This window comes from Thalassophryne amazonica, chromosome 13 (genome assembly GCF_902500255.1).
Source record: "Thalassophryne amazonica chromosome 13, fThaAma1.1, whole genome shotgun sequence".
NCBI lineage: Eukaryota > Metazoa > Chordata > Actinopteri > Batrachoidiformes > Batrachoididae > Thalassophryne > Thalassophryne amazonica.
Window position 1 is genome coordinate 46,297,866 of NC_047115.1, and position 14,476 is coordinate 46,312,341.

General features: G+C 39.7%; 1 protein-coding gene across 1 annotated transcript in view; it reads right to left on the reverse strand.

The window, feature by feature from the left end:
• The window catches only part of itga9 (integrin, alpha 9), a 153,042-nt gene that overhangs the window by 77,153 nt on the left and 61,413 nt on the right, over positions 1-14,476 (reverse strand). The window contains 1 exon segment of the mRNA XM_034184922.1: positions 11,977-12,137. Coding sequence (XP_034040813.1) covers positions 11,977-12,137 — 161 coding nt within the window.

Here is a 14,476-nt window from a genome sequence, read left to right on the forward strand (position 1 = left end):
GCAAAATGGTAGGGCTTCCCATTTACAGAGGGGACCCTGCTCCCCACACCCTGTGTATTTAACATATAAATGATCAGTTTTATGATAGAATTTCAATCGAAGTTCAAGCTCGCAGTGGTTGTAGGCTCCACATTATGCACAAAAGGGTTTCTGCTGGTTTTATGACAGCGTTAATGCTACTTTTTTGTTACTTCATGGGACTGAATTAACAAAATGCTAATAGATCACTCTCACCCCCACATAGTCAATGTATAAATTATCAGTTTGCCAATAGAATTTAATGTAGTTCATACCTGGAGCAGTCATCGACTCCAATCCATGCACACAACGTCAGCCAGTCTGCATGAACGCAGCATGATGTACATTGGTTGTTGGTTTTATAAAGGTCATGTCTGAAGTGTAAAACAAGAAGCATCTACTACTTTTCTTTGTCAAAAGGGTTTAATAATGACATAATTGCAATTTTTTATTGTGTATGTCAGCAGATACGTATATCATAATGTTTTTTACTCCCTAATAATGGTCTTGGTATAGGCCTCCCAAAAATCCAAAATGGCTGGCCTCAAGTAATGTCCCCTTTGTCCATACCCTGAAAAATGCCCCAAAGTCTTAGACTGTGAAAAGCTCAAGCTATTCAGTCAGTTTCTATACCTGCTTAGTCCAATTCAGGGTCCCAGGGAGTTGGAGCCTATCCCAGCAGTCACAGGGCATGAAATGGGGTACACCCTGGACAGGGTGCCAATCTGTCACAGGGCCACATATGGACAGACAAACACATTCACACCCACACGCACACCTACAGTCAATTTAAAGATTCCAACCTACCTAACCTGCTTGTCTTTCGATTTGGAAGAAAGCCGGTGCACCCGGAGGGAACCTACGTGAACATGGGAAGAACATGCAAACTCCACACAAAATGGCCCCAGTTGGGAATCAATTCCATGACTTTCTTCAAGCTTGACAATTAAAAAATGATACAGTTTGTTTGTAAAACTGAGGGGATAGAAGTCATGGAAGCAAACCTATACTATATATACTACTACTATACTACCTATACTATATGCAAAGCTGCAGCTAGTTAAAGATGGATAGTTTTCTTGATTTCTTGATTAAACAATTTGTTTAAAAGGACATATTAATAAACCTAACATACACATAGGATGACTACATTTTAACTGGCAAAGACAACAGAGCTAATCATACAAACAATGAATCAACCTGCCTCATCTGAAAATCTTATAATAAGAAAACCGACCACGTACGATGTATTGCTCTTTCTGACATGTTGTTCTTGTATAAATATGAAACTGCTCTAAGCTGCGACAGACGTTTGTTCACTTTTACACCGTTGCAGCATCATGTGAGCAGAATCAGGATGATTTACCTTGAAATACCCGGGTAGTGCAAGAGATAAGGCACACAGACTGAATGGGATAGAGGCTGGAGAAAAGTGAGGTGGGCGCCACTAGCAGCGCACTTCAAAAGCTAAATTAAACAGACAACTGTTGCCGTCAGGCCTTCAGCTGCCCATTTTAACTCCTCCATGGAGACCGCAATGGCTCTGCAGAGCTACACAATCCTCATCATGACCACAAATGGAACTGTCCACTGGCACGGCTTCAAGGCACACACGCACGGCGCTGTAATGGGATTGCTGGAATAAAACTTTGGATGTTGGACAAATTGTTGAAGATGTAAACATGCCACAAGAGGTGAACACAGAAACGGTTTTGAAGGAGTGCAGAACATCTACAAAGGTATACTTTGAACGGCATGTTTACTAGAATGAGTAATAAATCAAACCCAAGGGAGCAGTAAAAGAGGTGAAGCCAAATCTTGTTTGACACCATGATTAACGTACGTTTAGACACATTGTATGCAGTGTTAACATTACACCTGTTAGTTTTTTTTTTTAAACATCTGCAAACAGTGTTGTCCAATGAATATAACAAAATTTTGGCAAAAATGTAGGGTTTGCCAGCCAGCACACAAGCTAATGTATTTGTCATCACATTTGTGTCAACACATAGACCTATCTGTCAGAAGTAAATGTGCAAATATACTATTTACCCACTGTCCAGGTGCTTCAGCCAAAGCTTTAAGATTAAGCTTAATAAAAGATAAATGCTTAGTCCTGTGAGAAAATTTACTGGTAGTTACAGCAAGTTCAAATTTTAAACTATTCATATAATTTCTTTAAAAAAAAAATCTTATGATAGGCAATTTATTTTGAGTACACAAAGTGGTTTGGTGATTAGAAGGAATAGGGGACACAAGGGTTAATCATCATACTTTTGACTCTTGCATAAATTGCTCATCATCAAAATATCTTTCAACAGTCATTCCAACATTAAATGGGAGCTTAAAGTTGTGGCTTGAAATGAGCATCACTTTTATTTTTACAACTCATTGTAACAAGAAGTAATTAACTATCAAAAACGCTCTGACACAATGTGACAACGAACCCCATCACAGAATTAGTTGTTACAAGGTATGGGGTTGGTTGTTGTTATAGCGATCAATGGAGTTTCAGCAGAGAACAACAACAACAACAAAACTATTAAAAAAAAAAAAAGTGTAACTTTAGTTTTTAAGCCAGAAACACCAAAAAAATAAATAAATAAAAAATAAAAAATGAAAGAAATACCATCTTTATAATAGTACTTATTTTGTATGAATTTTATATGTAAATCATGAATTTGAATGAGAATCTTTGAATAGGATCTTCTGTAAAGAGAAAAGAAATGAAGGAATCTACAGTGCTGAAAAAATCTAGCATTTGTTAAAGCTATTATTTCATAACAACTCATTATGTCTATAACAATAAATGAAACAGTGTGTCTAAAATCAGTTCATCACCATCAGAATGCAGTGTACCCAGAAAGTATTCACATTGTCATTATGGGATATTGTGTGTAGAATTTGGGAAAAACAATGAATTTCATCCATTTTAGAATAAGGCTGTAACATAACAAAATGTGGAAAAAGTGCAGCGTTGTGAATACTTTCTGAATGCATTGCACCCAGAAAGTATATGCCCGATGTCCATGCTCTGTCATAGAGTAGGGGATTTAAATGAAATATAATAATTTTTTACCGTTTAAATCTTGTACCTTTTTTGGATCTGTTCCTGTTAGATAAGTGGGACCCCCACAGCACCCCCAAACTAAATCTTACTCCAACGACCATGGTTTCAAGTGTTCACTATTATTGGTTACTGAATGAATGAATGACTGAATGAATGTGAATGAATGAAATTGATTGAATGAATGAATTTATTTATTTATTCAGCACACACAGACCAAAAATAACAAAATAAACCAACAAAGAAAACAATTCAATAACGTGCCCATGTGCCCGAAAGGGTGTAGGTAGAAGCAAAAGTATAAATATGTATATAAAAATATACATATACCCATGATAACTAATACAAAATATAAATTAATCACTGAACTAAAATTTCAAAACACAAACATACAAACAGCAGTGCACCAAAAACAAAATAAAATCGATAAACCTAAATCATCACACCATAAGAAGTAATTAATTTATTTTGTAGAGCCTTTTAAATTATGAATTATGATGATCACATAATATCCAAATATATGTACCCTATAACATGAAAATGAAATCAGCTAATCTGATCCCCATGAAGTACCTATGGTGTAAGTATTAAGTGTATGCCATATTTTGACAATGAGTTATTGTTTTCCTATTCTTGTGTTAGTCCAGCTGCTGCCCTGGGATCCTCATCATCCCTATCAGCCAGCACTCTAGAAATACTATAAGGCATTGGCATATGTGTGTAAAGAGAAAAAAAACAAACAAACCAAAATTCAGCTACCTGAGTTTCTGTCTTTCAGGGCAGTGTAATGAAATCCCTCTGACGGGACCCGAGTAGCACATGAATAATCCTCTAAACCTTCAAGCTATTTCTATTACAACTTCTCCTGCACCTCAAAGAATCAAATAATGTGCCGATCGCATGGAAACACTTCACAGAAGAGTGAGTGAAGAATTTCTACACAAAGCAGATGTTTTATTTTTGTTAAATGACTCATTACTGTCTCACGCACATCACCTCTGGACATCTGAGTCCTCATTATTCAGCAGCTCCTCACTGCAGAACACTACATACAACTGAAGTATAGTGCTGCGTGGAGTTTATTTTTCTAAAAATAACCAAACAAAGGCCATCTGGAGGTCTGGTATGGCACTCGCCTGAGCCAATGAAAATATGTTTAAGACCATCTACAAGAAACACTTTCATATTTTCAGACGAAATTCATCACACTAAAAATGTCAGGATTGATAGATTAACTTCTGTACTTTTCGTCACCCATATAATTTCCAAGAACTGACCTCCGGTGCTGAAAAATGAAGCCAACATGGAAGTAACAAAATCTGCTGTTCACTGAATGGCCACTGCAAGCAGGCTTCAAAAGCGAGTTACTTCCCAAAGAAGTCCAATGTTACTGTAGAAATAAACATGTTTACACTCTGTGACATCACCCACAGGTTTTCTGAACAGCTGGTTTGTAGCTCAAATGTGGCGGTTATCAATGTGGCCATTTTGAGAAAAGTCTGACTCTGCCTAACTCCTGGCCAACCCATAAATGGGTAAAGAGGTTGTGTGTGGGGTAAAACCAATGAGACATGAGGATGAAGACTGTGTTTTTACCACAACTGCATCAAAATGAACGCAGTTATTACTTTAAAAACAAGTCACTATGACACGAAAATTGTCCAACACTTTTGTCTTTGTTTACAGATTTGAAAAGGAGTGACAAGAACTTCAGAACTTATTTATCTCCTTTCCCTCCTCCATAAGATTTTTATCAATAGTTATCCAGCTTCTTTATCAATTTGATCATATACTATTTAATTTCCCTTTTTTGTTTGTTTGTTTCATTATAACAGTTATTACTTTTTATTTTCCTTTTACCATTATTTAAATTCTGTTAGCACAGTTAGCACTAATTAGCAGGTACTGATAGCTTGGTGATGATGGTTTCACTGTTGCCATGGTTATTGAGGCTATATGCTGGTCATAGGTTTTAAGATAAGATAAGACTTGATTGATCTCACAGTGGAGAAATTCACATGTTACGTCAGTTTTAAAAAAACACACAAGATGGGTGCGAGTAGAAGAAAATGTGCATCAAACAGCGTGTGCAAGGATCAGCAATAATAATAACACTACTAATAATACTTATATATATATATATATATATATATATATATATATAAACAAGTTTTAATACCCGCACCCAAACTACTGGTTATGAAAAACACCACCCAGTTTGCAATAATTTGTGTTAATAAAACACCCAAAGACATAATTTGTCCCACCCAGGTTATGCAGGTCTTGCCCATGCTCCACCTCTTTACCTATTTATGGGCAGTGGAGCTGTATTTTTGTATTGTTAAGTGTGTCGCTAGCATGGCCCAAGTGGCGGGTCGCCTCTTTGAGTCTGGTCTGCTTGAGGTTTCTTCCTGAAATCATCAGAGTGAGTTTTTCTTTACCACTGTATGCTTGCTCGAGGGGTTGGTAAGTTTAGACCTTACATGTGTGAAGCACCTTGAGGCAGCGTTGCTGTGATTTGGTGCTATATAAATGAAATAAATTGAATTGAAATTGGAGTCAGTCACTGTCAAGCTTTGAGCTTGAAAACTGCTCTTTACAAACCATATGTGTGACGTCACAGAAGTGAGTTTGTCCAGTACACACACACACACACACACACACACACACACACACACACACACACACACACACACACACACACACACACACATATAGATACATTGCATATGTACAGTCTACGATCATTTCTGATGCATGTTCGCAAAAGCACACGATTTATTGAGTCGGTCAGGTGCTGAAAACTGATTCTGTCCTTGTCTGTTTACATTACGTCGAAGAAATCAAACTTTAGCCATGTGCACTTATGTTTTCTTGTTAACATTTTAAGGTTTTTAATTCATACAGCCAACAAATGGGTTCGATAGATGATCAGTGTAGGAGTAAGAGCCCAGAATAGTTCATGGGCAGTTTCCACCGGCCCTCATACATCAGGACTTGTGCAATCACACCTGACGTGGGAGTTTTCCACTGTCAGCGCCAGCGTGGAGCTCCAGTCGACACACCAGCAGCTCGGCACTCCGCTGTGTCACTACAGCCTCCCTCCCGTGTTTGCACTGTGTGTGCTTGAGGCGCTGCCGGATCCCTCCTGAGGCTCCAGGGGAGCAACCAGCTGGTTTCCATTAGCATACCTCTGGTGGGGAGCAAGTGGACGGGCATCCACACGAAGAAGACAAACGATACGACTGCTCTCCCTCTCTACGTCTGGAGCCAGATCACCTCTGATTACAGTGACTCCTCAGCTGTTCTGCAAAGCTCAAGACTAACCCGTAATGCTCAGTGATAAACAAAAAGAGTCCCAGCACAAGCTTTAATCTTCTCCCCTTTACTTTTCCTGTGTCCTATTTAGTCTGTAAAGAGAAGCCAGACTGCGGTTAGTTGTTGTCTGGACATCACACGTCCTGTGTGGCTGTGCAGTAGCTTGGTGGAGATGGATTATGGTGGTCAAAAATATTGAATGAATAATGACCTATACAGGGTATTATAGTCATAATCGATCAATCTATTATGTCAATGTTTAGTCAATTAGATTTTTTTTTTTCTTACAGGAACTTGGTGATACAGTAGTATACTCCAGGAATTTAGTGGTGGGCAGACAGTAAATGTTACAATATTTACATTTCGGCTGCTTTCGATATATATCTGTTATTTCCCCCTCCACATAGTACAATATACAACCAGACCTAGGCTCAAACAAGTTCATTTTAAGCTACATGTAAAGTCAAATCTGAACACGCTTAGAGAAACAGACAGAAGGAAGAAGTGTCTGCTTCAGTTACCGTTCAGTTCATACAAAATCCTTTTAGCAGGGTTGGGTGGCAGTGTGCCCGTAACCGCTGTTTAAGCAACCAGAAAGTAAAGTTTTACATCTCTGATTTAGTAGATTTCTATACAGAAGCAGTCTGTCTCTTTCTCTCACTGACAACCACACCTGCTCCTAATCCATCATCTATCCAGCATCTGCTAACTATCCAGTAGACGCCGTTTTACTCTGTTGACTGACAATATGACAGCATTTGTTATTTCTATTTGTTAAACTATTGACCCATCTATCTATCTATTTATCTATAGATCCATCCATCAATCTATCCATCCATCTATCTATAGGTCCATTCATCTACCTATCCTTCCATCAATCAATAGGTCCATCCATCCATCTATAGGTTCATCCATCCATCCATCTATCTATCCATCCATCAATCAATAGGTCCATCTACCCATCTATCTATATATCTATCTATATATCTATCTATATATCTATCTATGTGTATCCATCTATAGGTCCATCCATCCATCCATCTATATATCTATCTATCTATCCATCTATCCATCTATCCATCTATCCATCTATCTATCTATAGGTCCATCCATCCATCCATCTATTTATACATCTATAAGTCCATCCATCATCCATCTATCTATCTATCAATAGGTCCATCCATCCATCTCTCTATCCATCTATCTATGTCTGTCTATCTATCTATAGGTCCATCCATCCATCCATCCATCTATCTATCCATTCATCAATCAATAGGTCCATCTATCCACCTATCTATCTATCTATCCACCTATCTATCTATCTATCCACCTATCTATCTATCTATAGGTCCATCCATCTATAGGTCCATACATCCATCCATCTATCTATCCATCTATAAGTCCATCCATCATCTATCTATCTATCTATCTATCTATCTATCTATCTATCTATCTATCTATCTATCTATCTATCTATCTATCTATCTATCTATCTATCTATCTATCTATCTATCTATCTATCTATCTATCAATAGGTCCATCCATCCATCCATCTATCTATCCATCTATCTATCTACATCTGTCTATCCATCTATAGGTCCATCCATCCATCCATCTATAGGTCCATCCATCCATCTATCTATCCATCTATCTATCTACATCCATCCATCCATCTATAGGTCCATCCATCCATCCATCCATCCATCCATCCATCCATCCATCCATCCATCCATCCATCCATCCATCCATCCATCCATCCATCCATCCATCGATCTATCTATCTATCCCCAGATGTCTTTACAGTCTGGGAAACGACTGAATAATACAACTTGTATTTATAACCCACAATAAAAATCAACCTTCTGACACAATCATATTATAAATGTGGATTTTTTTTTAAAGAAAACTTACAGACAATAATAACAAATTGCACAGCTACCAAGTGACAGACTCAGGATGGAGTCTTCCCATCTGAAGGTGGTGCTATTCTCCCTCACTCTCCCTGAATGGACTGTAGTCATTAATTTTCACAGGGTTTTGATTCCTCTATCAGAATGCTCGGCAACTGTTAAACCCAACATCATACCGATGTAAGCTGAATAACAAGCTCTGTAAAAAAATAAATAAATAAATAAATAATGCATGTGTGAAATGCGACCCCTGTTAGTTCACAGATAATATAACGTGTGCTGTGGAAATGAGGGACACTGGAGGAGAAAATGTGAGATACAGAGGTTGGTTAATGTTTATTCATTTTTGGTGGGGGCACAGTCCATTGAGCCACCCATTAGAGCCACCTATTAAGAAATTAAAAAAATGCCATTATAAAATTCAAACCAACGATCCAAAGACAAAATATATTCTATATATTCAATTAAAGATGGACAAAAAAGCAAAACCTCATTTTTGAGCAGCTGTTACAAGATATACATGCCATTTGTGCTTGAAAAAATACTTAATTATCAAAATACTTGCGCACTTTACTGTTACTCAAATTAATGTTTTTCAGTTCAGTTGCCTTGATACTTTATTTCACACCACATTCAAACGAAATACATAGTTATGACCAAAAACAAAATGTAATGTTATGTGCATGATGAAACTGTGATTGTGGCTGAAAAATGTGATATATTAGCAAACTACAAGCTTTACTTGGCACCAACACTGTGCAAGCAGAGTTTCACCCATCAGCATCAGCAACTGAATCAGCATTAACACAATGTGTCTCTAAAGTAACACACATCCTGATGGGATGGAAAGCTTTTAAAGTATTATTAAAGTGAAGTAGGTTTATTTCATGGCTATAGTCCAGACTGAGCGAGAATATAGTTGCCCACCCACAGACCCAAAAAAGACTTGAAACGTCACGTTTACTTCAAGGTGAGCACTGACTTGCATGAATTCTATTCTTTTTTCTTGTAATGTGAGTTCAAAATGACATCTGAAATGGTGTTACTCATGGATTGAGCTGTTGCAAAATCTGTCCCCACATTTACAGAAATCGCACACAACCCACACGTCACTGACTGACGCTTGATGTCTAAACTGTGATGGATGCAGGATCTTATTGCTGCAGCTGCTCTGTGATATTTCCTCATTATAGTCTAAACGGTGGAAGGAAGAGAGGCAGGCGTGGTAACGACAGATGGTCTGCTGCTCAGCCTCCCACGGAGAAAGCGCCCCGAGTGCACCACAGCAGTTTTACGGACCTAAAGTGGGCCTCCTTACAGAGAAGGTGAAACAGGGACGGTGCCCTCAGGATGCCGACCCTCTCTATGGCTTCACCACTAAATCACTGACGGGCACACAACAGAGAGACTATGTGATGACAAAGAACAGTCTGTTTCCTGTTTCCTGTCTTTTTTTCCAAACACACGCACACACACGAGGCCACTGACACACACTCCAAGTGCAGCACAGCTTCACAAACCGTCAAGCGCCTGATGTTACCTTTAACCTCATCCAGTAGAGTGACACAAATAGTTTCCCTGGCATGACTGTAGAGCCTTTGTCCACAACGATGACCACTAAGGGCCCTATTTTGACAATCCATGGCACATGTGCAATTGAAGGGGTGTGTCCACCTCCACTCTGCTATGTACATGATGCGTATCTCAATGCAGAGCAGAGCGTGGGACACAAAGGAGTTGTAATTAGTCACTTAAATAGTCAGTTTGTTTTTGGGTGTACAGTGGAATCTGGTGCTTTCCTATTCAGATGGCACATCTGCACACAATGTACCCCAGCGCGTAAGCAGAGAGTGGCCACCAAAGCTCCCTGAGGTGAAGCAATGACGCACTAAGGCAAATTTTTTTCCCCCATTAGCATTTATTTTTATTTCACTATTTTTCAATCCAGTTTTGATGTGGTTACGCTGAATAGAAACGCACCAAAGTGGCCACCAAAGCTCCCTGAGGTGAAGCAGTGAAGCAGTAAAGTAAATTTTTTCCCCCATTAGCATTTATTTTTATTTCACTATTTTTCAATCCAGTTTTGTTGTGGTTACGCTGAATAGAAATGCACCAAAGTGGCCACCAGAGCTCCCCGAGGTGAAGCAGTGAAGCAGTAAAGTAAATTTTTTTTCCCCCATTAGCATTTATTTTTATTTCATTATTTTTCAATCCAGTTTTGTTGTGGTTACTTTGAATAGAAATGCACCAAAGTGGCCACCAAAGCTCCCTGAGGTGAAGCAGTGAAGCAGTAAAGTAAATTTTTTCCCCCATTAGCATTTATTTTTATTTCACTATTTTTCAATCCAGTTTTGTTGTGGTTACCCTGAATAGAAATGCACCAAAGTGGCCACCAAAGCTCCCTGAGGTGAAGCAGTGAAGCAGTAAAGTAATTTTTTTTTTCCCCCATTAGCATTTATTTTTATTTCATTATTTTTCAATCCAGTTTTGTTGTGGTTACTTTGAATAGAAATGCACCAAAGTGGCCACCAAAGCTCCCTGAGGTGAAGCAGTGAAGCAGTAAGGTAATTTTTTCCCCCATTAGCATTTATTTTTATTTCACTATTTTTCAATCCAGTTTTGTTGTGGTTACCCTGAATAGAAATGCACCAAAGTGGCCACCAAAGCTCCCTGAGGTGAAGCAGTGAAGCAGTAAAGTAAATTTTTTTTCCCCCATTAGCATTTATTTTTATTTCATTATTTTTCAATCCAGTTTTGTTGTGGTTACTTTGAATAGAAATGCACCAAAGTGGCCACCAAAGCTCCCTGAGGTGAAGCAGTGAAGCAGTAAAGTAAATTTTTTCCCCCATTAGCATTTATTTTTATTTCACTATTTTTCAATCCAGTTTTGTTGTGGTTACCCTGAATAGAAATGCACCAAAGTGGCCACCAAAGCTCCCTGAGGTGAAGCAGTGAAGCAGTAAAGTAATTTTTTTTTTCCCCCATTAGCATTTATTTTTATTTCATTATTTTTCAATCCAGTTTTGTTGTGGTTACTTTGAATAGAAATGCACCAAAGTGGCCACCAAAGCTCCCTGAGGTGAAGCAGTGAAGCAGTAAGGTAATTTTTTCCCCCATTAGCATTTATTTTTATTTAATTATTTTTCAGTCCAGTTTTGTTGTGGTTACGCTGAATAGAAACACGCCATGAGCTTGTCTTTGGAGCAGGGTTTTAGTGGTCTATGGCTTTCTGTTGCAGCAGGATAACAATCCACCAGCACTGCACCTCAGCACCACTCAATGCAAAACCAATGTGGGCACATACATGAGCACAACTATACATACAGTTTAAAAGAATGTGGACGCTAGGTAAACGACCATCATTGGAAACTAGTAATGATGCTTGCACTATGCTGTCCACTGCTTTATGTCGGGTCAAACATATCTCCCCTCAAAATATCCAGTGGCTACTTGGCCTCTCAGTGGAACAGCATGGCCTCACACTTTGACACTCCACTCAGAAAATCTCATAAATAAACAGGAATAAGCAACTGCATGAGTAAATAACTCGTATCACAGATTGACACATCAGAGTGAGAGCGCTCGAGGTCATGGGAATGCTGCAGAAGAACAGTTGAGGACGTAGGCAGTGCATGGGGGACACAGCTGAGGATTAAAACCTACCTTAACGTAAGCAGTGTAGCGCTGGCACTCCTCCCTGTTGATATCCAGGTTTAACTGTTGGCTCAGGAGGCTGATCTGAGCGCCGCTCTGAGCGAAATAGATGCGGGACGGCTGGCTCTTCTGTCTCTTATCAACATCAGCTGTCAGGTTATACAGCAACTCTGAGCACACACAGATACACTTCAGTACAACAGTTGTTTTCACAAAGATTATCTCATGAACAAGTTGAAATATGCAGGAATTGGTTTGTTGATAATGGCTATCAAAAGATGGGGGAAATAACTACGCCATCTATTGTACTGAAACACTCAAGGGCAGATGCTTACACCAAGACGTTTCCTCCTTAAAGAATCTATCATTGATATGCAGGTATCCTGTTTAAGGTCTCAGGAGGTCAGGACCAATTCCAGCGCATAGTGAGCAGGAGGTGTGATAGATCCCAGACACACTCTCAGTCCAAGCAGCAACCTGGAAGTGCCAAAACCTGCAATTCTTTGAAAGGCTACTTGAGACAGGTTGCAAAAGCGAGTCAATTCCCGTAGACCCTTATGTTAAAATGTCCAACTTTACAGAACCCCTTAGTGGTAGTAACAATGTTCCCCAGATACAACTATGGACAATGGGGTGTTTTTGATACAAACTTTAATATGCATTTTGTAAGGACACACAATGACCTATATTCGGTTGATGGTAGATGAATGCATACTGTGACCCTTTTAAAACAATGGACCCTCACGCCATCAGAAGGAGGGTTTCGAGAATGCGTGAAGTTTTGCAATTTTGAGAAACGCTGGTTTCTCAGAAAGCAAAAGATGGAAAAGGCTCAAAACTTCTCACTCGCCCCCTGGTACATCATCATGTATCACAAGAGAAGGCAAGGGATCACGAATTCCCATAACCAAAGAAGCAAAAATGCGGCCAGTGACTGCATAATGCAATCTGCAACCTCGCCACTAGATGGCGCTAAATCCAACACACTGCAGCTTTAAGATATGTTGCTAACATTCATACAAATACATTTAGACAGAGACATGAGTGAACTCCTCCCGCCACTAAAGATTAAGGTTCAGGTATTCTGATCGTATATATAATTTTAGCCAGTAGGAGGCACTGCTGCAAATTAGATACCGATGTGAAAGATACGAGGTTTGTCCATAAAGTAACGGTCCTTTTTATTTTTTTCAAAAACTACGAGGTCTGTGAGAAAAGTAACGGACCTTATTATTTTTTTCAAAAACTATATGGATTTGAATCACGTGTGATTACATCAGACATGCTTGAACCCTCGTGGGCATGCGAGAGTTTTTTCACGCCTGTCGGTTACGTCATTCGCCTGTGGGCAGTCTTTGAGTGAGGAGTGGCCCACCTTCTCGTCGATTTTTTCATTGTTTAGGAATGGCTCAGAGACTGCTGCTTTGTTTGATAAACTTTTTTTCAAAACCTGTAAGGCACAACTGAGTGGACACCATTCGATAAATTCAGCTGGTTTTCGGTGAAAATTTTAACGGCTGATGAGAGATTTTGGAGTTTTACTGTCGCCGTAAGGATGGCCCACGGCGCGATCTGCGCGCCGAGGCAGCATCATCTCGCTGTTTCAAGCTGAAAACTTCCTAATTTCAGGCTCTGTGGACCCAAGACGTCGTGAGATAACAGAGAACTTTCAGAAGAATTCGGGATCAGGAGTTTATCCAGACATTCCACTGTTAAAGGAGATTTTGTAATGAAAGAACGTGCGGGCAGAGTCGCATGTCGGGCTGGACCTGACCGCGGGGGGTCGTGACAGGAATAACACCTCCATTGGAAACCTTAACGGACAAGTTGGAACATGCCCAAGCTGTTAAACAATTTCTCAGTTACTCACTTGTTGAAAGCCATCAAAAGCCGCCTGAATTTTACAAATGGTTTTCAACACGGAGGTGTTTTTCATGTCGCGGCGCAGACGGATTTGCCACATCGTCACGGAACCGACTCGGCAAATTCGTCCGCACGTTCTTTCATTACAAAATCTCCTTTAACAGTAGAATGTCCGGGTAAACTCCTGATGCCGGCTTCTTCTGAAACTTCTCTGTTCTCTGACGATGTCCTGGGTGAACAGAGCTTTAAATTAGGATGTTTTCAGCTCGAAACAGCCAGACGGACGCCACCTCCGACCGCGCTGCGCTGATCCGCTTTGTGGGCTGTGCTTAAAGCGAAAGAAACTCCACAATCTCTCATCAGCCGTTAAACTTTACACCGAAAACCAGCTGAATTTCTCGAATAGTGTCCACACGGATATCCCTCACCGGTCCTGAAAAAATTTGATAAAGCAACGTTCGCTGTCTCCCTGCAGCATCTCAGACAAAGAGATTCCGACGGGAGGGGGAGTCCACACCTCACTCAAAGCCTGCCCACAGGCGAATGACGTCACCGACAGGCATGACAAAACTCACGCATGCGCACGAGGGTTCAAGCTTGTCTGACGTAAAAACATATGAATCAAATCCATTTATTTTTTGAAAAA